Genomic DNA, 26,893 nt, shown 5'->3' with positions numbered 1-26,893 from the left:
TGGATCAAGATTTTTAAAAATTCCGTGGGAATTCTTAGATTTTTCGGGGTAAAAAGTAGCCTATGATGCAAGCTATCCCTGTACCAAATTTTGTCAAAATCGGTTGAACGGATGGGCCGTGAAAAGCTAGCATACAGACAGACAGACACACTTTCGCATTTGTAGTATTAGTATGGATGGAATGTACTAAAATAAATAAGGAAGAATTAGCATGTTTGAGTCATTTTTTTCTAATCCTTGACGTCCGACGCATACCGACGCATTGAGTGCAGTCAAGCTTAGATGAAGCGTTATTCTTGATAAAAATAATTAGTTAAACTCAGATTTATTTACTTCGTCATACGATTGAAATTGATATAATGAAAATAAAATACGGAGTAGACTGAAAGGACGCCGCCACAGTTCACGACAGGGAACTTCTAACAAAACTTCCGAGGTTTCGACGTCACTGGCGTCAAATGTTAGTACATTTGACGCAGGTAGCCTTAATGTAGCCCTATTTTTCTATGATTTCACGTCATTGAGGTTCAAACCGAGTGTTCTCTCACTCTAGTTCACTCTGACGCCGCCTTTTGAAGTAAATAAAAGAAAAAAGAAAAAAACACATTCAGAAGAGCTATTTCAAACAAAAATTGTGTTCTATGAAGCTTTCAAATGACACTGGAAACCAAGTTATAAGCAAAAAGGAACTTGCAGCCGTAAAAATTGCTGTACGGAAGTTTTCATCTTGTGCCTAGAACTACCTATAACAGATGTCGTTTGCGCCACCGGTATGCCAAATTACTCTTTATCAACTTCACTTCGCAAGTGTGTTGCGCTTAAAACTAACTAGGAACATTATGGTTGGTCTTAGTTTAGTTATTAGCACGTCGGAGAGCGCGAAGATGCGGACCAGACGCGCGCCTTTAATTGCCGCTCAGGAACTGGCACCCATAAGAAGAAAAAATGTCTTCAAGACTCTATATTATTGTATATCCTATTATAGAAGTCAAGACCTGCATGATGTTAATGACGATGACCTGTAGTTTTATTGGTTCATATTGTTTCACTTAAGTAGTAAGTCGCATCAAGCATTGCTCTTGACAATCAGCGTAGGTATGAATGCCATTTTTGAATAATAATAATTATAATAATCATTCAAAAATTGTCTCGAAGCCATTACCTTTACTAATAATGATAAATAATTAATCTGTATTTTGAGCTTTGACCAAATCGCAAGCCTACTTATTTTTAACCGACTGCATGACCGTCCCTTGTTTTTTAAGAATTTGGGCAGAACATCCGGTTTACTGTCTCTTTTACAGTCTTTTTAATAAATTCAATCTCCATTCTCGCCTTGTGGCTTGTACCAATATAATGAAGTAATGAATTTAACTCCTTTTGTAGTAAACGGACAATAGCGCAAGCCGGTAAATACGCCAGCGAAAAAGTTTGCTCTCTTTTTGATTTCACGGCTAAATTAAATCCTCAACAAAGATTACGCCACTAATCAAGTTACCAGAGGATTGCGCTTGAATGGTTTGGTAAAGTTTTCTTCGGAGAAAATTGCGAACCGGCAAACAAATGTACTGTAATTAAGATTCGTAACTGTTTTAATTAATTGTTTGGCTTCAAATGGCGCATTCATTTCGAGAGCCCTTCTACCTATTCATCGACTTGACTAGAGTGTAGATAAAAGTTTTCGAGTACTGACTGATACGCCATCTATAGTGCGCGACAGGTCGAGATTTCAATCGGGGACCCCCCCCCCCCAGCGCTAACCCGGTGCGGGCGAGCGCGGATGACGTGCGGGTGTGCGGGGCGTCCCCTCGCCACGACCTAATCATGCACTATCTTTCTTGATAACAATTGACAATTCATTTTACAATGAAAGTGTATGAATTTAAGTGATTCTCTCAAATTGTTATAGTTTTAGGTTGAACTATGTAGTTTGATTTTAATTTTAACTTAAGTAACGAGGGTCTGGCATTAGATCACCTGAAAAAGCCCCTTACAAGATATATGTCAGATTAAAAAAAAAACTCATATTAAGCTTTAATAGCGGCGCTCGCTGGTTAATGTTAGATTTTGTTCAGTATACACGAGTTAACACAGAGATCAAACTTATTTTACTTAGTTATTATTCGGGATTTACAACATCTCTATGGTAGGTAAACCTATTAAAGAGTTTCCGAGACGGTCAAGCGGCTAGACCATAAGCACGTAGATTTTCTTGATCTAGCTGCTTGATGAGCCCGTCAAGTGGCTTGATCAAGCAAACGGCACTTTTCTCATATCTCACGAACGTCGCGTCAAGATAAAATAAAAATTCCATCAATCACGCGCCAAGAACGTAAATGCTTGACTCAAGCATCAAGCAAACTTTGTAAACGGTTAAAATGGTTGACTCAAACAAAAATCTACGTACTTGATCGTCTCGGGAGTTCAAGATTTACGGAGTAAATCCTAGTATCAATGTCCGACATTGACGATTATCACAGAAAGATGCCGAATTGTACCATTACTTAAGACAATGTAAATATCAGGGCTTTACTGAAAATGTTAAGGACTGATTGAATTGTAGTTCGAACATTTTCAGTTATATAATAATGTGTAGGCTAGCATTTAACAGTAAACACAATCTCATAAGAGATTCCATCAGGCATGAGCTCAGCAAAGCGAATGGCTAACGTGGCATTGCTATTATACCACAGGCCCGTTTAACCGTGTCATTTCACGCTGAGCACCGTTTGACCTATCGACCGAGAGATGCACAAATGCCTACAGGCTACACATCTCGGAAGGGTTGATCCATATAACACAGCTATGAGCACGATATAGTAAACTTTCATATAAGCTGTTAGTTCTAAGTTCTTACGCACGACTTATTTGTCTTAAGTTGCATGCTGTAGCCGCCTATAAGGGCTATATAAAAAAGGGAATGCTCGTTACATAATCCTGTCATCCTAACATTCAAGGTCGGGATCGAACGGGTAATTTTGAAAAGTGGTTATAATACACAATAATACAGTACAGTACGTATTTGAGGTAGGTTTTTTTGAGGTATATTTTGCTACTTATTTAAGTAGTTTTTTTTTCTACAATTTAAATCAGGAATAAATTTTAATATTTAAGTATAATCATCTCAACTCATTGCCGGCCCACTGGCCACTACTGAGCTTTAAATCCTTCTTATTCTGAGAGGACAGAAGGTGATTTGATATTGGCCTAGCTAAGCGCCGGCCACGTGTGGGTTGGCAGATTGAATAAAAATAAGCACAATAAACACTCTTAAATCAATACTTTTCGAAGAATTTGCAAAAATCTGCAAAACTAGGTATATTTTGCTAGATGACAGACAGTCTTCGGCAATCGGGCCGTCCAGGCAAACCAGTCGACCGTGCGTAATGAGTCTAAAGGTCTGAACTGAAATAAGCTACGGTGGTTTCATCAATGTAGCTACTTATCTATATCGAACAGTCTAAAAGAAGACAGAATCCGCAATAGCAACACATGACACAGTTCATTCAAGTGCTTCTTCTGCTTGAGGCATGTTGGGTTTAATGCTCAGGTTAGGAAGCGTCGGGATAACCAACTCTTAGTTATATAAGATGTGATGTGTGGCACAATTTAAGAAATAAACGTTTTCTTTGTTTCTTCTTTCTCTTTCAACAGTAAACTATAAAGCAAGTTAATGTACCTAACTACACTGATGAAAAATGGCGAACACGACATTGCCATTATGACACAAATAACAAGGTACAGCTCATTTAACAGAGTCGCAAACATACCTACCTATTCATCTCGACGTAGCTAATAAATGGTGACGAGGAATAAGGCAAACAGTTGTAAATGTTGGGCGGGATTACTGACGTAGTGCTATTTATTATAACAAGGAAATATCTGGGCTCATTTGACCGTATCGCTTATTTCGCCAACGATTTCGATTTTCGACTAATCAATGTGAGCAGTGGTGTAACCATTAATGTCGGAACCAACCCTTGGCGTAGTAACTAATCATGCCTAATTCATCGGATGGGGCCCTCCCTAAATATAAAGGTTAACCAACGTTGAAACAATCAAATGATGGTATGCGTGGTAAAGTTTTTCTTATACTTATAAAACAGAAAACGATAATTCCCTGAGCGTAGCTATTACTAGAATCCGCGCTAGAAAGAAGTACCGCGGCGAAAATATTAACTAACAACAAACCCATAGGCAAAACATTTCTTCCATAGCTGACAGCGTTGCAACAGCGACACGTCTACATGTAGCGAGGAATTAACTACTTGCCGGATGCGCTCTGAAATTGGGCTATATATTTTTATGCCAAAGTAAAGAAAGCTTAGTTTGCGTTGGTATCAAGACAGACGCCGCATCTCAACTCTGCCAGTATGTCTTGCTTTCTCACATAACATTGTTTCCTCACCGACCTGGGTGGCCTGCTTGAATTCTGGACTGTGCTCTGCTGGCTGGAGTGATCCGGCGGGGAGCTGCCAGCAGTGGTCTCGCGTACGACAGCTACGTCTAAGTGCGGAAGCGAAATCCAGGGGAAAACAAGAAGCTGCCTTGCGCCTGAGGTACAAAGCACACGGGCAGAAATGAGGCGCAACGTCTTTCTTCATGACAACTTAAACTAAGCTTTCTTTACTTTGGCATACGAGGGCAAGCCCAGGCGCACCCAAGCGTGGCGCGCGTCCCTTTAAAATTTGTTTTCAATATATCTACCAATCTCAACTGTAAGTTAAAATGCATAAAGCTAAGTTTTGGTAGTTATCAAAAAAAACACTCCACTTCGTCTGCTTGCGTTGGCTCTGAAACGTACCCAAAGTCAACGAAGTGACAAATGAGTAACTTTCATGGTTGGGTTGGCCTTGGCACTGCAGGGCCGAAGTGCTGTCGACCGGAATAACACGGCGAGACGGGAACTGCGCTAAGTGTTAAGCTATAAACTGTATTCAATACACTTTCAAGGCTTCAATTACGTGAATAGGTATGTACTCGTATTTCGTTTGCGTATGGTAACGTAATGGTGCGTCTCCACTATTCCGCAATTGATTAGAATTCGGACTGTTACGATAGATCGGCATTCAGCAACACTTGGCCGAATCTCGATAATCGGACCGAACTATGGTTATGAACGAACATGAATAGCGAATATTATACTTTTGCAACAGTACGGTCTAACTTACAAATTACTAAATGATACCCCGCGATTTCATACGCGTAGATTTCGATTTTTTTGTAATAAAAAATAGCCCATAAACGGATGAGTCGCAAAAAAGAATTTCCCTTTTAATAAGTAACTATTATCCAAAATACAAATTATTATTAAATAATTTGTATTTTGTACATTAATAATATTACAAATTATTATTAAATAATTTGTATTTTGTAATAGTTACTTATTCGCATAGCGTCGGTCATAGTTGAAAGCTGAAATAAGTAATCGTACTAATGGTAATGTTGAATGGTCTCAAAGATTGTGGGGCTTCGTTTGATCGTCTATGATTAGGTACCTCTCTCGCTCGTAGAGCAACAAAATATGGAAACCAGAAATGTGCTAAGTTAGTTCAGAAACTCATATTTTAGACAAGCAAGCTTCAAATTGTTCACACAAATTCTTGTTAGCTTTGTGGCACACAATATTTTGCTTCGAATATTACAGGGAAATGTTATCTTCAGAATTTTGTCTACACGGAAACGTAAAGTTTTGATTAAAGAACGCCACGGGAATTTCTAGGGGTAGATTCCTCCAACATCAATGGGATTTTCTATTTTATAAACTGTAGTCTGCCGATGTGGTAAAGTCAAAGTCAAAATCATTATCAAATTTAGATTCTTACAAGAGTTTTTGATAGGTGAAACAAATTTTTTTTCGTTATAGTCAGGTAAGTGCCTGTCAAGTGAAATTACATGAGTGCACAGGGAAGGCGCCATCGGAGAGGAATTGTCACAGAACTGCAAGTTGCTTCTGTAACCTGAGCACTGCAGTGACGACCACGGCAGCTCTGCCAAGAGCGTATCAATGTAGATTTTTATTATAACTAACTAGCTTATGCCCGCGACTTCGTTCGCGTAGACTACACAAATTTCACCCCTATTTTATCCCCTTAGGGGTTGAATTTTCAAAAAAATCCTTTCTTAGCGGATGCCTATGTTATAATAGCTATCTTCATGCCAAATTTGAGCCCGATCCGTTCAGTAGTTTGAGCTGTGCGTTGATAGATCAGTCAGCCAGTCAGTTAGTCAGTCACTCACTCACCTTTTCCTTTTATATTATAACTAATTACAAACAAGTAATCAAATAATATCTGTAGTTACGACTCTAATATCTGGATAACGAATGAGGCCAATGAATGCACTTTGCCAACGTTAACCGCTTGTATTTTGTTAGTGCCACGTGGCCCTGTAGCTATTGGTCTTGGCTCTAATTAAGTCAATTCGGTTTACACTACATCATCCTTGAGCGATAGATGTGTACTATCAGACAGGACTTTTGTAGGGACTCACACGCCGCGGTCTTACGCCGCGCCGTCTGGATCCAGCGGTTCCCTGCGACTTGCTCGATATCGTTCGTCCACCTATGAGCGATCTACCAACGCAGCGCATTTCGATGCGAGATCGCCCTTCTATCACCTTGGGAGTTAAGAACCCAACGGCTTCACACGGTGAGCCTTTAGAAAGCATTTTTATCGATTCTACAACTTTTATAGAACACTTGATAGGTACAAAGAGCCCACAAATACCATCTGTTGTTGACAATTAAGTAGCTACCTAGGTGCTTACTTCCCATCGACCCCTATTCCCGCCTAGCCGAGTAAAAACAAAAGAAACAATAGGGTGCACATCCGGCCTACGCAGCAGAGAAAAACAGTAGCCAAAATAACGACTGAAAAGATTTAAACTAAGGTTTTAATTACTTTTTCATTCGACCAGAGCAATTTGGAAGTAAGTGATTTGAGAGACGTAAATTACGTTTTCAAACAATGAAAAGTACCGACCTAGATACTTCAAAATCAGAAAGTCTATAAACGGCAAATATTGGCAGAAAGTTTTTCATCAATAATAAACACATACTTCCATACTTAATATTATAAATGCGAAAGTATGTCTGTTTGTCTGTTAGTCTGTCTTATCTGCTAGCTTTTCACGGCCCATCGGTTCAACCATTGTTTACCGAAATTTGGTACGGAGGTGCATCCTGGCTTACTTTTATCCTGTAAATGAAAGAATTCCCACGGGATTTTGGAAAACCTAAATCCACGCGGACGAAGTCGCGGGCATCATCTAGTACTTAACGAGTAATTTATTGATACCCAGTGCGGACGAGTGATGTGCGGGTGTGCGGGGCGACCCCCCTGCCTCACACCCCGATTGCCATCTCGACCTTAAGGTATTAACCATTACCCAATAGTAGCTTCCTAGGAATGGTAAAGATACTTTGAACTACTAACTATCGAGTGGAAGTTGATGCTTAGATTGAACTACTGTGAAGTAACAATACTGTCATATTCCTCCTAAAACATCCAGTCTTTAGAAATTCAAAGTTTCTATAGATAAGTAATAGACTGTTCACAAAATGCAGAGACAAACTTTAATTTACTTTCTTATTATTATAAAAATAATATTTGTAAAAAATAAGCAGGTCTCATTAGCAGATATTGTTTGGATATTATACAATTTTATTGATTCCTGTAGTTATTGTCATAATCAATTTAATCTGAAGCAATCTGAAGTGACTATTTTGGTTTGATGACATGTCAGAAGACTGTTTTTTGAGAGTTATCTGGTTATGAACATGTTTTTGATGCAATAAAGTTGATTTTTTTAGATATTTTACACTGAGCACAGGTAATTAGATTAGGTTATTATCTTTTAAAGTTATCTGCGAAATATGTAAAAATCTATACTTTTTTAAATATTGGCCTGATACGATGAGTTGCCCAGTTTACAGAGAAATGCCTAGTTAAAGAAATAAAGAGAGTCTATCTTATCGTCAAATGTAGGTAGCATTTGACACCTGTGCTTGATGTTTTACCTCCCTAACCATCGTGAAAGTGGTGTGGCAGGTGTTAAATTTAACATTTGACGCAGGTACCCCTAATGTACCCCCTTTTTTCTCAGACTTTACATCACCATAGCCTAATATTTGACAAATCCATGATTCAGGATCAAACCGAGAGTTTCCTCACTTTAGTTCACTCTGATATTGGTGCTAATTAGTTATACACTAATGTGTAGGTATAATTATCTATTCTCTATAATATTTTTATTCTGATGATTATTAATGATGCATTAATCACATAATGGTAGAAATTTGGGATAACAATGCAGTGGGTTTCCAGATCCTTCCGCAATCATATTGTGAACAGTATACCTAGTTATATTTAGAAATCTCAATTACTATACTCATCTGAATCATCATCATCATCATCAACCGATAGACATCCACTGCTGGACATAGGTCTCTTGTAGGGACTTCCACACGCCACGGTCATCTGAATAGATAAAATGTAATTTTTGATTTCAGACTAAGGTTTCACATACACTGCAAGTAACTGAAGCATTTCAAAAAATTTATTATCCATGCCTGCTAGAGTAGTACTTCGTAACTATGTAGTAAGTCATATTTTTACTTTTATTTTATTCAGATACAAGTTAGCCAGTAACTGCAATCTTACCTGGTGGTAAGTTATGATACAATCTAAGATGGATGCGGGCTAACCTGGAAGGGGTATGGCAGTTTTTATTAAACCCATACCCCTTGGGTTTCTACACAGCATCATACCGGAACACTAAATCCCTATATTATAAATGCAAAAGTGTGTTAGTTAGTCTGTTACTTCTTTATGCCTCAACTAATTTGAAATTTGAACTGAATTGGTACAGAAGTACTTACTTGCTTGCATCTTGCATGCTAGGTGGACTTTTGAAAACCTTCAAAAATTCTGAATAACTGGTCAATATTGTTAATTCAATGATTAAAGAAGAATTATTTATTCTTAAACAAGTTATTTCATTGAGTTCTTACTTAATCGCTACAAATAACAATTTGTAGCTTAATAGGAATGTACATAAAATGAGTTAGTGTTGTTATTATATTTATATATATTATAACCTATAAAATATAACAGTCTATTATTTTAACTACATACCTACTATAAAAACTTACAAGTGTATATATTTACTTTTTTGTCTTTATAGTATTGTTACCATATGAATATAAAGTTGGAAACTTTGAAAATAAAACTAAAATGCAATAAGTATACTTCTAAACTTCTATTTGAGTGTACACTATTTAGAGGTTATTAACAGTTAAATAGTTATAAAAATGTACACATTACTTAACAAAGTGCTTAAGTAATTTGAGGAAAAGGCATAAAAGGAAATTTGATAAAAATATTAGTGCAAAGTTACTCACACAACCATGCCATAGGCTCCCTCGCCTATGTATTGCAGATTTTTGTATCTAGGGCCAACTTCGAACACCTGACCCCTGACAATCTCAGCATTGGGGTTGGTGCTGGCAGCTGCTGCAGCCTCCGCCATCGCGACAAAACAAATAGTAAAAACCACTCAGCCACAGTCACAGATCAAATGTTTACAGTACTTTCCCGTCACTGTACTTCAACCAAAATCCGATATCTCACTGATCACCAGGCCAAATCCAGCTACTAGCATCAAATCCCAACTTTAATCAAACAGTTCACCAAAACAAACCGCATCCGACCTACATTATCCACTAGCAAAACGAATTGCTTATCATTCTCGTTTACCGAGCGCCCGAATTTCTTGGACACTCCCGCACGGACGCAATACCGTTACAAAAGTGGGCAAGATGAATCTATCCATCTTTGTTCCTCTTGGTCTGCATTAAAGCTAGGACTACACGGAATCCGGTTCCACTCCGGTTTAACAAAAAAATGAATTTCAACTCGACCCAAACATGGTTATGGATTAGAAACTAATAAATAAACACTGTATTGTATAAAACTCATGCAAAATAACAAAATCAATTACAAAACCTGTATAATTTACAAGGTGATGCCCGCGATTTTGTCCGCGTTAGTTCTTTTTTGAATAATCCTGTGGGAACTTTTTGATTTTTCAGGCTAAAAATAACCTATGCCCTTCCGCGAGATGCAAGCTATCTTTGTGACAAATTTCGTCAAATTATTTAACAGAATGGGCCGTGAAAAACAAGCAGCCAGACAGACATATAGACACACACACAGATATACATACTTTCGCATTTTTAAGTTTAATATAATATATAAATAATATATGTATATACATATACAGTTTACACACAGGCTGTAAACAGAACGCTGAACCACTGCACCTATTTAAAAAAACACCATTTAAATGTAGACATTATTCATAATATTATGTATATACATAAAAGTTCATCCAAGCAAAGCGAGGCGGACCAGCTAGTCTAAATATATAACATGAAAAGGTGACTGACTGACTGACTGATCTATCAACGCACGGCTCAAACTACTGGATGGATCGGACTGCAATTTTGCATGCAGATAGCTATTGTGACGTAGATATCCGCTAAGAAAGGATTTTTGAAAATTGAACCCCTAAAGGGGTGGAATAGGGGTTTGAAATTTGTGTAGTGCATGCGGACGCAGTTGCGAGCGTAAGTTAGTATAACATAAAATTTGAGCATTTCCGTCGTAAACTGAACCGGAATGAATCCGGAGCGTGAGCCGGAACTGTATATAGTTTGGATATCTGTACCATAATTGTGTCGATTGCTCGTTTGTCACGTGACGTGTCATCCACAAACGTCAATTATTTGTCATATCAATGTCATTGTCATTGTCAATGACGTTTTTTGTCTGTTGCTTACGTCACTTTGAGCTTATTTTTGATGTTTTCACTTTTCAGCAAAATGTTCTAGTTTTTATTAATTTTGTTCTATGGTAGGTAGTGTTATTTTCCCATTTGTGTGATTCTAAATAAGCATATGGTCCGCATATGGAAGATAATATAAGCCCGCAAGCTAGTGACCTCGTCCCCTATTCCGAACTCCGAAGGACTGTCGTGCCATTTGTTTAGGTATGTCGGTTTGGTCAGCCAGTACTGTCGGGCATCAGAACACTCGATACAGTCACTCAAATAGCTGGTGTCCAAATCTGACGAAGGTATGCCATCATTTTAATACTTCCAGCTATTTTGTCAAGTGACCAAGTTGTTTTAAGGTTCGTACGCACCTGAGCGGCGCGGCGCGGCGCTTCAGTCCGACTGCAGAACGCTTCACCTCAGGCCGCTCGACGGTGCCTACCGCACTACAACTGCAGTACGCGGCAGCTCGCGTCACTTGCGCGTCACTTCTACACCCGTTCGCGTACGAGCAACAACGTCGCAAGATGAGCGACAGTGAAGAGGATTTGATTATTATTTCTTTGTTGTGCAGAAGAAGAACGAATTATCGAAGAGAAAAAACCGGCCAAGTGCGAGTCAGGCTCGCGCAATGAGGGTTCCGTACTACAGTCGTATGATTTCGATAATTCAAAAACTATGATGCATAAAAATAAATAAAAATCTGTTTTAGAATGTACAGGTGAAGACCTTTCATATGATACCCCACTTGGTATAGTCACTCACTTCGAAAGTTGAAAATACTAATCTAAAATATTAGTTCATGACCACAATTTAATTTTTTTTGTGTGATCTAACCCTAAATTCACGGTTTTCAGATTTTTCCCCAAATGTCAGCTATAAGATCTACCTACCTGCCAAATTTCATGATTCTAGGTCAACGGGAAGTACCTACCCTGTAGGTTTCTTGACAGACAGACGGACAGACAGACAGACAGACAGACAGACAGACAGACAGACAGACAGACAGACAGACAGACAGACAGACAGACAGACAGACAACAAAGTGATCCTATAAGAGTTCCGTTTTTCCTTTTGAGGTACGGAACCCTAAAAAAGAAGAAGAAATGGATTGCTGACATACCAAAGTCACGCTATCAAGAAGGATATCACATTTTGTTTCCTCGCCTTCTTAATGACTCTGTACCATTTCACATTTACTTCAGAATGTCGAAGACAAAATTCTTTATGCGATTGCCTAATAGTTTTTGTGGAAATTACATTAGAAACAATAGGTATACCACACAGGTCGGTAATATAATCCTACAAGAAACCTATGTCCAGCAGTGGACATATCTATCGGTTGATGATGATGATGATGATGATAGTTTTTATGGAAATTATAAAAAAATATTTATGCATATCCATACTTATATTATTATCAACGCAAAAGTGTATTTGTCTGTCTATCTACTAGCTTTTCACGGCTCAACAGCTTAACCGAATTTGATGAAATTTGGTACAAAGTTGAATTACATCCCGGGGAAGGACAGGCTACTTTTTATCCTGGAAAATGAAAGAATTTCCACGGGATTGTTAAAGGCCCATTTATATGAAGTTTGGACCAGAGGTAGCTTGCATTCCGGGAATTGACAGAGGTAGGCAACTTTTTATCCCGGAAAATCAAAGAGTTCACACGGGATTAAAAATCTAAAAAAAAAATGCAACTAGATGATGCCTGCGACTTCGTCCGCGTGGATTTAGATTTTTCTATAGGTGAGCACATTTCCGGGAATTACCTACTCGTACCTATATACCTGAGATAGATTATACCCTGTAGGATAAAAGTAGCCTATGTGTGCCTACACATAGGCTAGTTTTATCCCGAAAATCAAAAAGGTTCCACGGGATTTTTAAAAAACCTATATCTACGCGAACGAAGTTGCGGGCATCAGCTAGTCCCTTAGGTTCTGTGGAAATTACATTAGAAAAAGCATTTTCGCAAAATGTCTTTGTTTTATGTGCAATAGAATATATAAAATAGGCAGGTAAACACAGGTACATATTATATCTAAATACCTATATAAAAGAAAAAGGTGACTGACTGACTGATCTATCAACGCACAGCTCAAACTACTTGACGGATCGGGCTGAAATTTGGCATGCTGGCTAGCTAACTAGCTAATATGACGTAGACAACCGCTAAAAAGGGATTTATGAAAATTCAACCCCTAAGGGGGTAAAATAGGGGTTAGAGATTTGTGTAGTCCACGCGGACGACGTCGCGGGCATAAGCTAGTATAATATAAACACAAGTACAACAATAGGTAGGCATATTTCCGAAACTATTAATTCTACCTAGATGAAGTAGGTAGGTATAATATGTACATAATATATTATAGTTATTTAATCAGGATTATTTTTACCATTGATGTTTTCTCATAACGCTCGGAGAGACATTTATACATTTAGACACTGGGAAGGGGGGAAGCCGACATCCTAGGGGTTGGGACCTTTGAGGATATACTTCTAAGAGCATGAGGAACACGTCATGTGTCAAAAATTAAACCTACGTTATTTATTTTGAGGTCTATCTTGCCGATTCTTGCCTGTACTTTAAATACCTAACAAGATGCGCGTGTATCTTATTCGAGCGACGTACGCATACTGAAGCGCCGCGCCGCGCCGCTGGGTATGTCGCACTAGCGTCACTGCACTGCGCGTCGCTTCGGTGCGCTTCAAAATATTCTCTCCAGCCGTGCCGCGCGGCAACGCGCGGTGAAGCGCCGCGCCGCGCCGCTCTAGTGCGATATGCGCCATACAAAATGATAGAAATGATATTTTGAAGCTCTGTGCCGCGACGTGAAGCTCACTGAAGCGCCGCGCCGCGCCGCTCAGATGCGTACGAACCTTTATACTAGCAGCAAATCGCTTTGTAATTAATTAGACGTTCGTTGCTATTTATCTCATTAATCAGCGAGTACAAACTACTGTGCAATATTTTTAAAATTAATTTGTATTGTTGCATTTGTTACACTCTGTTTTATTTATGCTCAGTAAAACTTTCAGTGCTGCAGTGAACCAAAATCTTATTGAAATAGTAGGTAATTTATTATTAAAAATTTTAGAGTAGTAAGTTTTTCTTTACTATTAATAAACTATTATTATGTATAAAATATAAGTACATTTTGTCAAAGACTAGTGTTACCATAATTGCGAATAATACGATATAATATTTGTTACGAATAAAATAAAAATAAAAATTGCTGCTTGATTGGGACAATTTCTAATATAATATGACAAACTTGCCGTTTTAAATTTTCTATGTATTTACTTAATTCAAATAAAACTAATTTATTTGAGGAACTGATTTTGTATCAATTCAGTTTCTTTCAATATTGTACTGGCTGCAAAAAATTAAGAATATAAAATGTTAACTTTTTGTTTCTCAACATACAAAACAATGTAAATACAGATGATGCTACCATGATCACACCACTTTACTTTCATGGTTCTTGCTAACTATGAAAATACATAGTTAAAGCAAGCTATTGATACTAATAAAAGTTGGTAAATTTTATATGGTCTGTCATTATTTTGTATACATTTTATACAATTTTGGTTCGCTCTTAATATTGCAATGTGTTTTATTTACACTTGCAATCAATTGATGCATGTTATATGTGATCTATTTGCATAACTATACACATTAATAAATTTGGAATTTTATTGTGTCTACTATTATTAATTTTACATAACAATTATTATCTTTTTAAGCTAATTTATTGTTTTCTTAGTGGAATTGATGACAGGTCTTTAGAGAAGCCTTAAATTCAGTTTATCCTGCACAAACTCCGGGCGGAATCCAAGTGTTTTTGAGTCAATGTGAGTTTATGATCAGAGATAACAGGGGCAAAAGGGCTTCCGTCATGCAGTTCCATTAGTTTTCATTGTATAAATAAAAATAAATCAATGTAGATACCTCCTTAAATAATTCTTGCTTATTGTTATATGTGAAAAGTTTTACATTTTTTTAGTTTATAGTTTAAAGGGCATTGAACCTAGTTTGCATACCTACATATCCGCCATTTTTTTAAAAAAACCTCATTTCACTATACATATCTCACACCCGGCTTTACTCACGTGTTTAGTCGACGTTAGCTCAACTAGTTTCGAACCCATTTGGGGTCCTTTTTCAAAGGGATTCAGTTCGCGCACGCGTCGTGGTTGAAACTGCGGCTGTGCGGGCAGCGGCGCGTGCGGCGCGCAGTCCTCAACCGTAACGTGTGCGCGAACTGACTCCGCGAAAGGACCCCGGATGGGTTCGAAACTAGTCGAAAGTCATGTTCGGATAGTCGTAAGTGATATACTTTCTAAGATATTTGAGTTTAAAGCTGTGAAATTAAGGCATTAACAATTTTTACTGCGTCGATTGACACATGTTTTATCACTGGCCGCCAAAACGAGGTTTGTTCCAAATGGTGGACTTTTAGGTATGCCAGGTTGCATACATAAATGTTTAAACCCTTTTCACATTCAAGTAAATCTTCATGGTAGATGTTCCATAAAAATATCTTTACTAAGTACATACATTAAGTAAGTGGTACTTTTGTTTTTAATCTACCAATTTTTTTTCTTCACATTATTTATATGGAATATAAACTTTGACAATTTACTTTGAATTATTGCCCATTTTTTGATTTGCTTTGTGCTTTTGACAATTTACTTATAATTTGTGCCCACTTTTTGTGTTTTGCTTTGTTATTCTTGCTAAATCTGTCTTCCTCTAACTTGCTCTGTGACTCTGTGTTAATATTCTGTTTTTATTACAATAATGTGTGCCTTGGGGTTGTACACAAAATAAAACTAAATTGACCAATCTAAAAGTAGTGGTATCCTATTCACAAAGTTGCTCACACAACAGGACAGCTCATCTTTTTTTTAATTTTAAATTTCTTTAAGTAATGTATTTTAGCGTTTAAACTATCGTGAGTGATTTCCATTATAAATGTAGGAGAAACCAGCTTTACTCACGTATTTAGTCGACGCTAGCCCGAATAGTTTCGAACCCATCCGAGGTCCTTTTTCACAGGGGCTCGGGAACCCAACCGCGACGCGTTCGCGAACTGAGTAGAAATTTCGTACAATCAAATTAGCACCATTCATTAATGTTGAGTACATAAAACTTCTAAATCATACTTAATATGTATGTTTCATTTAATTTTACTAATAAATAATAATACAACATCTAACATAACAAAAATAACTCGTTCTGTAGTGAAACTGTTATTTAAAAAGGTAGGTAGGTATTTTATCATTGTTAAATTTGCATTTTTATTACCACCTTGAAATAATTTGCTTTACATTTTGTAGTCACTTAGTAGTTCAGTTTGTTAGCTGTTTCTAATGGTAGCACAGTGACTTACAATTTAGCTGAGTCTATATATTTAAATGTAAGTACATAACTGTGCATGTATACTAAAAAAATGTACATAAAATAAGTTTTGTATATAATATTATATTAAGTAACAGTGATGGTATTATATAACGAATCAGTGATATTTGAAATTTCGGGAAACTTATGCCAATAAAATGGCTTCCTAAATACCCACGCAAATTACGCACTTTTAATAAACCAATTAGTCTGGCTAATAGCTATGCTAATAGAGAAGACGCTCGGACGCGTCCTAATCGAGGGCCGGTTGGAGAGTATGTCATCGCACCTACTGGCCGCCCCACGCACGCACCAGCTCCCAGCTGGGCTGCACTAAGTTTATCAGAAAAACTCTACTCGACTCCTTTCTGTCTGTAGTACGGGTTGGCCCTTAGGCGCGCCGTGTCGGCGGGCAAAGCGCGTAATTATGCTTTTATCCGGGAAGTGTTCTGCGATTTGCTTACCTTTTCAGTCAGCTAAGGAAAAATCTTTGACTTCTGGAGGTGGCTATGGTTACCTTAGGAGCTTCATAAAAATTTTCTTTTTCACTGCTTTGGGCTGTGCTTTATAAAAATATCCTTACTTGTATAAATAAGCTGTGTTTATGTTTGATGTAACAGCACAAGTGCGTGATGTCCGGTGAAACACCCATCCAGTCCGCAGATGCGTTGCACACACCAGCGTATTTGTCATGGCGAAAATTGCAACTCAGCCGTGCCAAACTCAAGGCTTCTAGCAAAACGTCTGCGCTATTGTCAGGCTTTGCTATGGTGAGTAGTTTGTTGATAAATTATAACTAAGGCTGAGATTACACTTCTGTGATATTGCTAAATACTTGCACATTTTTCAACTTCTCTGTCCGATCAATAGGTATTGATAACCATCCATATTATAAATTCGAAAGTGCGTTTCTTTGTTGGTTTGTCCTTTAATCACGTTGCAACGGATTAATGGATCGACGTGATTTTTGCATGCGTATAGTTAAAGCCTAGACATAGCCTATTTTTATCCCGGAAAATCTCAAAAACTCAAATCCACCCGGACGACGTTGCGCACATCAGCTAGTTACAAGTATGTCTACAATTCCGTCACATAAACTTGTATAGACAAATTATTGAATTTGATAAGGAAGGAGATACAATCTATCTGATTACGATAGCTGGTGATTTTTTATTTTGGCAACTTTTTATCAACAATATTATTGAGTTTGTTTAGAATGTATTGCGAAAATTGCCATCATCTGGTCATGGAAGCTTAAGGCTTTACTTCTAGTTAAAATGAAACAAAATTATACCAGAACATATTATACCTATACCTGTTTAACTCTAAAGCAAAGTCTGAGCAAAGTCAAAGTATTCTCTATATTATAAGTATTTTCAATCTAAGGCTATGTGGTGCTGGTGATATCACTGGCTGGTGAAAAGCCATATTTGCGGCGAATATTTTATTTATCTGTGGCGTCTTGACTGCGCAGATATTATGGAGAGGGATAACTAACATTTTTTTTACAATTCCGATGAATGTGTGTCTCTAGCCTAAAATTACAAGTGTCTGCCAAAAATATAATCGAAAACGTTTTCCTTTACAGGTAGCGATGGTTGAAGTACAATTGAATCCGCCCAATGATACGAAAGTGCCTCCAGCGATGCTCGTAGCATTCACAGTGTGTACCACATTATTAGTAGCCGTTCACATGTTGGCCCTAATGATAAGCACATGTATCCTACCCAATATAGAAGCAGTGGGCAACCTCCACAGTATATCACTAGTCCATGAATCTCCACACGAGAGGTTGCATTGGTACATCGAAATAGCATGGGCGTTTTCAACTTTGCTAGGTCTCATTCTGTTCCTAGTAGAAATAGCCATTTTATGCTGGGTAAAATTCTATGATTTAAGTGAAACGGCCGCCTGGTCCGCCTGTGTTGTCTTAATACCAGTTATGATAGTATTTTTGGCGTTCGCAATACATTTTTATATGTCCTTAGCGACTCACAAGTATGAAGTTACGGTGACGGGTATAAAAGAATTGGAACTACTAAAAGAGCAGATAGAGATGGATGATCACGATTCCCGGATGAACAATCTCACGCTTTTAGACCAGAGTAGGATAGTATGATTATTATTTAAGGTTGTTACCCTTTTGGATTGTTGCAACTTTAATCCGAATGTTAAAATACTTCCTTTGTTTATTAAGGTAATAATCATGTTTTGAGCAGTAACCATTGTATATCTGCGTTTTAAAGATATTTAATTTAGTGGTGTATTTATAATTAAATGTTAAGTACTTAGTAATTATCGGGTGTTATTGTGAATTTGCACTGCAATTCAATGGATATTATTGTCACGGAGGTATTATACCATAATGAATTGATTTTCTAACTCGAATATGGATTCCACCATTTCATTTTTACCAAAAATGCAAATGCTTGTTTTTTTACGAAAATAAGTAAGTAAGATAATGAAATTGGAATATTTGTATCTTAATAGGTATATATACATAACGAGTTCCTACGTCAACTTTTTTGGTTTAGCAAAAGTGTTTTATAAGGATATCAATGGGGCCAATTCTCTTGTACACAATCTCTAAACTAAACTAAATTAACAGGTCTAAATCTAGTGCTATCCTTTTCCGCAAGCAACATTATGAAAGGGATAGCAATAGATTTAGACTTATCATTTTAGTTTAGTTTAGAGATTGTATACAAAGGAATTAGCCACATTATATGATCAATGTCACCCAAAAGTGAATCTCGTACATTAGTCATCATTCGTAAATCGTAACAAAATATAAAAAATACAGACTGAATTTTTCAATGGACTTATAATAAATTACTTAACAAATTATTTAAATAAAATAATATAGTTTTGGTATAGTAATTATGTTCTAAGTTAGGTACTTATTTAAAAAAGAATCCTTTAAAGATTTAGAATTCAGACTCACAATGGTAAATTGAAAACTTTTTCTACAGAGTGAACAATGAGCCAATCAAGGGCTCAAAAAACAATTAATATTATAACATTTAAATATTAGATGTTATTTGCACGTTTTCTGTAGTTTTTGTACAGCTACCCCCAAAATAATATTTGCTCAAACTAGGATTGGAAATTCAGGAAATTATTTGTAACTAAATACTTATATTTTGTTTATTGATAGCATCTCCTATTAATACTAAAATTATAAATGCGAAAGTATGTCTGTCTGTCTGCTAGCTTTTGACGGCCCAACAGTTTAACCGATTTTGATGTTTGTTATCTTACATCCCGAGGACCGGAAATAGGCTACTTTTATCTCGGAAAATCAAAGAGTTCCTGTGGATTTTTTAAAAATCTTTTACCACGTGGACGAAGTCGCGAGATCACCTAGTACTGAATATAATGAGCTAAGAGAGAGTAATAATAAATATACTATGGTTTCATAATATCTCTCGCGCAAATAACTGATCTCTTATCTATGGAGATTGGCCGGCGAAGCCGCAATTTGGTCGTGAAGACATTATTATTATACCCTATCCGCGGAAAGAAGTTAGTACAGCGCTCTCTCTGTAATCCCATACCAGTGGTATAGGTAAAACACAAATGGTATAGTCAAAAATCTCCATGGGCGTTAACCATTTTGAGTCATCAACCAATCAATAAATATTTTTTCATTTTTTTTCAATCACAAACATGTTTTCAAAAACATTCGAAATTAAATTAGAAAACATATTTTCGTTTGTGATTGGTTGGTGTCACAAAATGGTTAGCGCCCACTGAGATTTTGCCTCTATCATTTGTATGATATTAAGGCTCGGTTGTTTCAAACCGTTTGGTATCGTTACATACATTCGTTAAAATGGTTTTCTTTGACATTTTGTTCTGTAACGCCATGTTTAACGGTTACTTGTCAGTTAAAATTTACTGATGCAACCGTGCCTTAGTAACAGAGAGAGCGCTATACTAACTTCTTGCCGCGGATAGGGTATAACGCTTTTCGCGGTCGTTGCTCATAGGTTGGGATAAAGTCGTCGTTCGCAAAGTCCTTAGTAATCGTGACTTGTAAAACTGAACCTACCAGCATTATGTTCATGGTCGGCCGCTGGTTATCAGTTCCATAAACTGACCTTGTAGTTATTGGTGCGGTTAAAATAAGTATGCGCAGTAAATAAAGTAAGGTTTTTGAAAACGTGAACTTTGGCGATGTTAATTAAGAAATGTTAATTTTTGTCAAGTACTTAAGTACCTACCATTTAAATAGGGTAGGTGCCAAATAATTATTATCACAGATAGGTATAGTACGCGACAGGTCGAGATGGCAGTTGGCGTGGGGACGCCCCGCTCATCCGCTCAGCCCGGTGCGGAATAGCGTGGATGACGTGCGCGACCTGTCGCTTACTATACCTACTTGGTTTTCAGAAAATTTTAATGTTCGAACTTCTAAGTTTATTCTAGAACATAAAAATTACAAATCGAAAATATCATCTAAACCACCGCAACGAGGCAGGGTGCCCAGAACGCTGGCAGCGTTACCTCGTTGAATGGCCAGACTAATATGCTGACCGAGGTAACTGCCAGCCCTCCGGTCCCCCGTGGATTCCGCGAGACGGGATGAAAGGTCTTTAAAAAAGGATCTAGTATTAGATTAGATAGATCTAACTTCTAAGTTACATTACCAGCATTTCAAATGAAATCGCATATCGCATGATAATAATATCGATAATATAAACAGGCCTCTATGTCCGTAAAATTATGAAACATTTGTGGCACCCCTACCAACGGATATGAATATCCATAATGTGTTTATCATACCTATACATACGCACCTATGCATTCGACAACCAACTTGGATAGATATTGCATTATTATTCAAATAAGATCGTGTCAACGGCCATCGCTGCTATTTTTATTTCAAATTTCCTATGGCGCCAAATGTTCGCAATTAAAAATACGTCAATGGGCCTATCGTATGCATGTAAAAAAAATCCTACACTTACGATACGTTCTAATGCGGTCGATTACTGAAACGTAAGGTATCCAAACTACTCTTGGTCTATTTATTAGAACTCTAATGGTTAGCATATTCGACTGCGGAGGAGGTCCTGGTTTTTATTCCCGGGACGGACCAAAATAGATATTCGATTTTCTGTCAAGAAATCAGTAGGTACTAGCTCGGAGTAAGGTAGTTTGTGATGTTTCTGAAATAATACAAACCTTTGAGCGGTCGTCTCAAATCCGCGACATGCGTCAGTTACGAAATCAGCAAAATGTGGGAAGTTAGCCTTTTAGGTCTGTTAAAAACCTAAATTGTTTAGCCGATGAATTTTTCGTTTTATATTGTTTAGTAATAATTATAAAACATATTTATGACAAGGTAGACAGTAAGTGCATTTTTGCCTGTACGAAATGCAAACCACTGTATTGAATACCCGATTTACATTAATTTAGTCGCGTAGGCCACTAAACTGTCAATGGACACCGAATTAGCTGTCTAGTACTTGTGTCGTTAGGTTCAAAAGTAGACTGGACTAATATCTAATGTGGACTAAGCGTAAATATATTTACGAAAAATGTAAATGCCCCATGTTCATGTCGTCCTAACGTGATTAGCGAGTGCCGTCTGAACTCGTTTTTGATTTTTGCGACAAGTAAAACTCCACCTAGTGGCCCTGTATACTTACGTTCGCCGAGGGCTTTAGACTAACGTATCCAGGGCAATTATTACTAACTAGCTGAACCGCCCCGGCTTGGCTCGGGTAGAGTTTAGAAAATTGAGGGGGAGGTCTGATTAAATTTTTCTCTCCATAAGAACCATCCTCGTACTTCAAGGAATATTAAAAAAAAAGAATTAGCGAAATTGGTTCAGCTGTTCTCGAGATTTGCGATGAGCAACACATTTAGTGATTCATTTTTATATATTATAGATTATAAAGGTTACTCAGTAAATCCGTTATAATTAATTACTGTGATAATGATAATGACATACTAATAAAATTCTGTTCAAGTTCTATTTATATAGAGGTTTATAATGTACCTAATGGATGGATCACATTATTCCAGTTGCACATCTGTATTACTGAAATATGAAAAATTTATAAACAACGGCCTTGTGTTTTCAGCATAGTGTAATAAAACCGGTAAGCAAGCTGGTGGTATTCTGGCATGGTGTTTTTTTTTTTAATTTAGTACAACTAGCCATCTGGATGCCCAATCCAATATCATTCAGATGGTCCCATAATCCATCCCAGATCAACGCTGGAATGCACTTACTGGATCCAGCAACTAGAATAATGTGAACCGGCCGTTTAAGACAAAACAATTTTATTTGTACACAATATAATATAATGATCTGATTTTATTTTCCAAAATAAACATTACATTTGATCGATACAGTGTTTTAAGTATTTATCAGCCTCTCCGACTTTCTGCTTTAACCATATTTCACTTTTTTCTAAAATCCTTTTCGAATTTCTCAGTGTTTCCTGAAAAAACAAAATCATTAGATGATAACCGTTAAACCTAAGAGCGATCACGTACTATCCGTATTTTCACGGATTCGGATCGGATGATCCGAATCCGTGAAAATACGGATAAAAAAAAACTAGGTACGTCATATTATGTCATAAGCTACCAAACAAATAGTTCTATGACTACTTCGGAACATATTTTCACGGACTCGGATCGGATGAGTACCTAACCGCCATTATAGGGTGAAGTAATATAAAGCCTCGTATCCACTAGGCAACAATAGACGCGCAACACGCGTTGTTCAAAATGAACGACAACGTATACAACAACGCATGACGTTGCCAATGACAACAAAAGTTGCTCGTTGCCGATTAACATGATGATTGATGAGTAAGCAACATGTGCTTCAAATGTTGCCTGGATATACGAGGTTTAACCTTAGACTTACCTCAAACTAGACGGAATTAAACCGAGAAATGCTGAGACAGATTAATGCAGAAAAATCTGCTGCTCTTCTCTACAGATTTCAGCCGGCACGAAATCTTTATCAAGTCTTAGGTACGAGTCAATATCGGAGCTTACTGAATTATTATTGTCCCAAGAAAATCCCACCATTGTATGTGATAAATGGCCATGATAAGAGTCATGACATGACTCTCAATCCATACTAACCCACACTAATATTATAAATGCGAAAGTGTCTCTGTCTGTCTGCTAGCTTTTCACGGCACATCCCTTCAACCGATTTTGATGAAATTTGTTACAGAGATAGCTTGCATCCCGGGGAAGGACATAGGCTACTTTTGATCCCGGAAAATCAAAGAGTTCCCGTGGGATTTTTAAAAACCTAAATCCACGCGGACGAAGTCGCGGGCATCATCTAGTGAGGAATATGATGCAGATATTTACCGGAGGAATAGGATATTCCGTGGGTAGATCGCAAAACTGTCGTATGCTGATATCGGAGACCTTGGATTTGATGCAGACCCCTTGTTTCCAAATCCCTTCTTGCAGCTGACCGGTGTGCAAGTGGTAGAAGCGACCCAAGCCGTCCTTTACATTGTTTTCCCAGTGACCCTCGTATCGATTTCCATTTTCTGTGGGTTATTATTAGAACGATTACAAACTTCAAACTTGTTTTTTGATGCTTTTGTTAGGTCAAGACAGACTGACTGCAAAGTGGCAGTTTTATTTTACTTCGCGGTTCTATAGTAGGTAAGTATTAAAGTTCTAAGCCGGTTGTGTCAAGGGTCCAAAACGTACCATAGCTATGAAAGGATGATGATGCACTTACCATGCACTGACTGTACCTTCTAGAACTGCCCGACTGCAGTCGGCCGGCAGAAAGCAACTCACAACGATACCAGGATAGGGGTATGAGGCGGGGGGACGCCCCACACACCCGCGCTATCCCGCACTGGGTTAGCGCGTGGGCTGTGCGGGCCGTCCCCACCCCTATTGCCATCTCGATCTGTCGCGTAGGTAAGTACCTATAGACGGCATCACGGATATCTTCAATCTGAAGTGAAAGTACTTAGAACACGCAGCGTGAATCATGCTTCATCATCATCATCATGATCAACCCATCGCCGGCTCACTACAGAGCACGGCTCTCCTCTTGGAGTGAGAAGGGTTTTTGCCCATAGTCTACCACGCTGGCCATATGCGGATTGGTAGACTTCACACTCCTTTGAGAACATTATGAAGAACTCTCCGGCATGCAGGTTTTCTCGCGATGTTTTCCTTCACCGCTAAAGCAAGTGATATTTAATTACTTAAAACGCACATAACTCCGAAAAGTTAGAGGTGCGTGCCCGAGATCGACCCCCTGACCTCCGATTAGAAGGCGGACGTCCTACCCACTAGGCTATCACAGCTTGCTTCATCATGCTTACATAAAATTTTAATCGAAGTAGACTGTTAGATATATGAGTTTTAAGGTACAACGGTCGGACCAGCTGGGCCCCGAGTATTACACCCGCTTCGAGGAAGATCTTTGTACAGTCGGGCTACGACACACTGCTCCCATACAACTAAGTATAATTATCTATGCATGAAAAAAAATTACCTTGTACAAACATACCAAGTCCCTCCCTTTTGCTCATATTCCAATACCCAACGTAATATGTGCCGTTTTGGTACCACATCTTCCCATAGCCGTGCCACTGGCCTCTCTTCCAGAAGCCGAAGTAAATATCGCCGTTCTCGTAGTATCGCCAACCGACTCCTTCTGGTTTACCCCTTACCCACTCCCCTCGATACTCCAAATAGAATGTGCCATTTGGAAGTCTGTAACTTAGCGTCCCGAATCCATGTCTAGAATTGTTTTAAGTAGGTAAGGTACCTAAGTATATTAGGCAAAATCTATTAATTGCATTGTATAAGAATATGTTGGAACTTATATTAGTCTTAGGCCGGATGCACATTAATTGTACCATTTTATTGTCTTTAAGAAGATAAAGTAGGTAGTACGCCTTTGCGAAGGAGATTAAAGGTATAAGTCCCGCAAATTGCTATTGCGCTGGAACCATGCCTCATTAGCATCGAAATGACGTCATTTTGACGTCAGCCGAAATAAAAATATACCTACCTACCATCAGCTCGAAACTTCAGGCCCTATATTACATTACCTTAGTAGTCTATGCTTCAGTCTAGTACCTACTGACGTCACTAAAATGGCGGCCACGCGCATTAGCAGGACTTATATCTGATAGTATAAGTAGTACCTACATCAAAAATAAATGTAGGCCTATGCCTAAATTAGTAATAGTTCTTTAGGGCTACCTTGATCTTACCTAAATCCCTTGTGCCAGTCTCCTTCATATAATTTTCCAGTAAATGTTAAAAACAATCCTTTACCTGTTTATCATTAAGAAAATTATTAATGACTAAACAGTTATCTAAGTGTTAACAGTAGATACGCGACACGGATGTTGAATAAGTGGACCCATATCTGTATCAAAGATTTGTATATATAAAATTCAAAGTCCGGACTGACCGACTTATATATTAACGCACAGCCTAAACCGCTGGTCTTATTTGGAGGGTGTGTTCTTTGTAAAGACTAGGTATCCACTAGGAAAGGATTTTTCGAAATTCCAACCCTAAGTGGGTTAAGGGGTTTGAAATTTATGTAGTCCACGCGGACGAAGTCGCGAGCATCAGCTAGTCTACTAATAATCCGAAAGTCTCTGTTACCTTTTCAGGGTTCAAATGCTAAACCGATCTTGATGAAATTTCAGTATAAGCAGCTTAGAAATTCTAATCCCGAGAAAGCAATAAAAACCTTCTTTTAAATCGTTCTTCCAGTCTCCTACGTATTTATCGAACCTAGAAGTGAATATAGCGTGGTGCACTCCGTTCTTTACAGATTTCTTCTCGGCTACTGTCGATAGAGGTGTAAAAGTTCTCGGGTTACGATAAAAGGGCATTATTTGTAAAATATTTAATTTGGCTGTGTTTGTATTATATAAAATGATTAAAAAAATACTATTGTCATGGATCCTAAAATTGTAGTGATTACATACTCTTTGCTAAAATGTCAGTTCGTCGAAAACCAACTATATACTCTTTGCCAACTATTTTATACTTATACTACCTACCTACCTAAAGAGTTGTATATTCCTGATTTTAGTCGCCCTACCAAGTACCGACATTGCCGTGGCTGCATGAGGCAATAGTCAGAATGAACTAAGCTGCCGTCCTATTTTTATAAAGCGGTTAACTACAAAGTATATTTTGAATAACCAAAAAATAATCGGCGAGCCTGACTCGCATACGATGTGTTCGGGCCTTTCGCGGCCATTTTGAAATTTTTATTATTTGTTGTTATAGCGGCAATAGAACTACACTTTCTGTGAAAATTTCAACTATCTACCAAGGAGTCGACAGAAAACCGAAAGGTCGGCGGTTCAAACCCCGCCCGTTGCACTATTGTCGTCCTAGAGAAGCTGGAAGCTTAGTTGGAAAGGAAAGGAAAGGGGAATATTAGTCATTTAACATGGCTAATATACACGTGATACAGCCCGTTGATAGCTGGACGGATGTACAGCGGATGCTTAGTAATAGGCGTTGGCACCCGTCGGGTACGGAACTAAGAAGAAGAAATATACTATGAAGAAGAAATAACTCAATTATTGGCTTTAAGACCAGCCATACACGGACAGCTTGAAGCAGTCAGGATGGACTGCTTCAAGCTGC

At 37.9% G+C, this 26,893-nt stretch overlaps 3 protein-coding genes across 6 annotated transcripts in view; 1 reads left to right on the top strand and 2 right to left on the bottom strand.

Annotated features, from left to right (window-relative positions):
• The window catches only part of rl (Mitogen-activated protein kinase rl), a 58,192-nt gene extending 48,392 nt beyond the window's left edge, over window positions 1-9,800 (bottom strand). The window contains exon 1 of the mRNA XM_034984314.2: window positions 9,404-9,800. Coding sequence (XP_034840205.1) covers window positions 9,404-9,531 — 128 coding nt within the window. The 5' untranslated portion in view covers window positions 9,532-9,800. The remainder of the gene's footprint in view (window positions 1-9,403) is intronic.
• Window positions 9,801-10,859: 1,059 nt separating this feature from the next.
• Window positions 10,860-22,613, top strand: Orai (calcium release-activated calcium channel protein orai). 4 transcript variants are annotated; one of them, XM_034984563.2, is made up of 4 exons: window positions 10,860-11,052; window positions 14,613-14,700; window positions 16,870-17,019; window positions 17,838-22,613. In XM_034984563.2, the coding sequence occupies exons 3-4, from the start codon at window positions 16,882-16,884 to the stop codon at window positions 18,366-18,368; spliced, it is 669 nt and encodes a 222-aa protein (XP_034840454.1). In that variant the 5' UTR covers window positions 10,860-11,052; window positions 14,613-14,700; window positions 16,870-16,881; the 3' UTR covers window positions 18,369-22,613. The 4 variants fall into 4 exon arrangements, with proteins under 4 accessions (XP_034840454.1, XP_034840453.1, XP_034840455.1 ...); XM_034984562.2 differs by having other exon boundaries at window positions 10,860-11,138; XM_034984564.2 differs by lacking the exon at window positions 14,613-14,700.
• LOC117996502 (MORN repeat-containing protein 3-like) lies at window positions 22,573-26,202 on the bottom strand. The gene is made up of 5 exons (XM_034984565.2): window positions 25,980-26,202; window positions 25,489-25,552; window positions 24,762-25,009; window positions 23,603-23,790; window positions 22,573-22,707 (listed from the first exon to the last, which is right to left on the bottom strand). Exons 1-5 carry the CDS (start codon window positions 26,122-26,124, stop codon window positions 22,600-22,602), a joined length of 753 nt encoding a protein of 250 aa, XP_034840456.1. The 5' UTR covers window positions 26,125-26,202; the 3' UTR covers window positions 22,573-22,599.
• Window positions 26,203-26,893: the final 691 nt, after the last annotated feature.

This window comes from Maniola hyperantus, chromosome 3 (genome assembly GCF_902806685.2).
Source record: "Maniola hyperantus chromosome 3, iAphHyp1.2, whole genome shotgun sequence".
NCBI lineage: Eukaryota > Metazoa > Arthropoda > Insecta > Lepidoptera > Nymphalidae > Maniola > Maniola hyperantus.
The sequence above is the reverse complement of the archived record's forward strand: the minus strand, read 5'-3'. Positions and strand labels throughout refer to the sequence as shown.

Bases quoted from the DNA above. Each gene is read 5' to 3' on its own strand.
- Orai (XM_034984561.2), top strand. From the start codon at position 11,055: ATGTCGGTTTGGTCAGCCAGTACTGTCGGGCATCAGAACACTCGATAC. The intron at 11,139-16,869 runs GTATGCCATCAT...TTGATGTAACAG, and splicing joins GGTGTCCAAATCTGACGAAG to CACAAGTGCGTGATGTCCGG. The intron at 17,020-17,837 runs GTGAGTAGTTTG...TTTCCTTTACAG, and splicing joins TATTGTCAGGCTTTGCTATG to GTAGCGATGGTTGAAGTACA.
- LOC117996502 (XM_034984565.2), bottom strand. From the start codon at position 26,124: ATGCCCTTTTATCGTAACCCGAGAACTTTTACACCTCTATCGACAGTA. The intron at 25,553-25,979 runs GTTTTTATTGCT...AATGATAAACAG, and splicing joins GAAGAACGATTTAAAAGAAG to GTAAAGGATTGTTTTTAACA. The intron at 25,010-25,488 runs GTAAGATCAAGG...AAACAATTCTAG, and splicing joins GACTGGCACAAGGGATTTAG to ACATGGATTCGGGACGCTAA.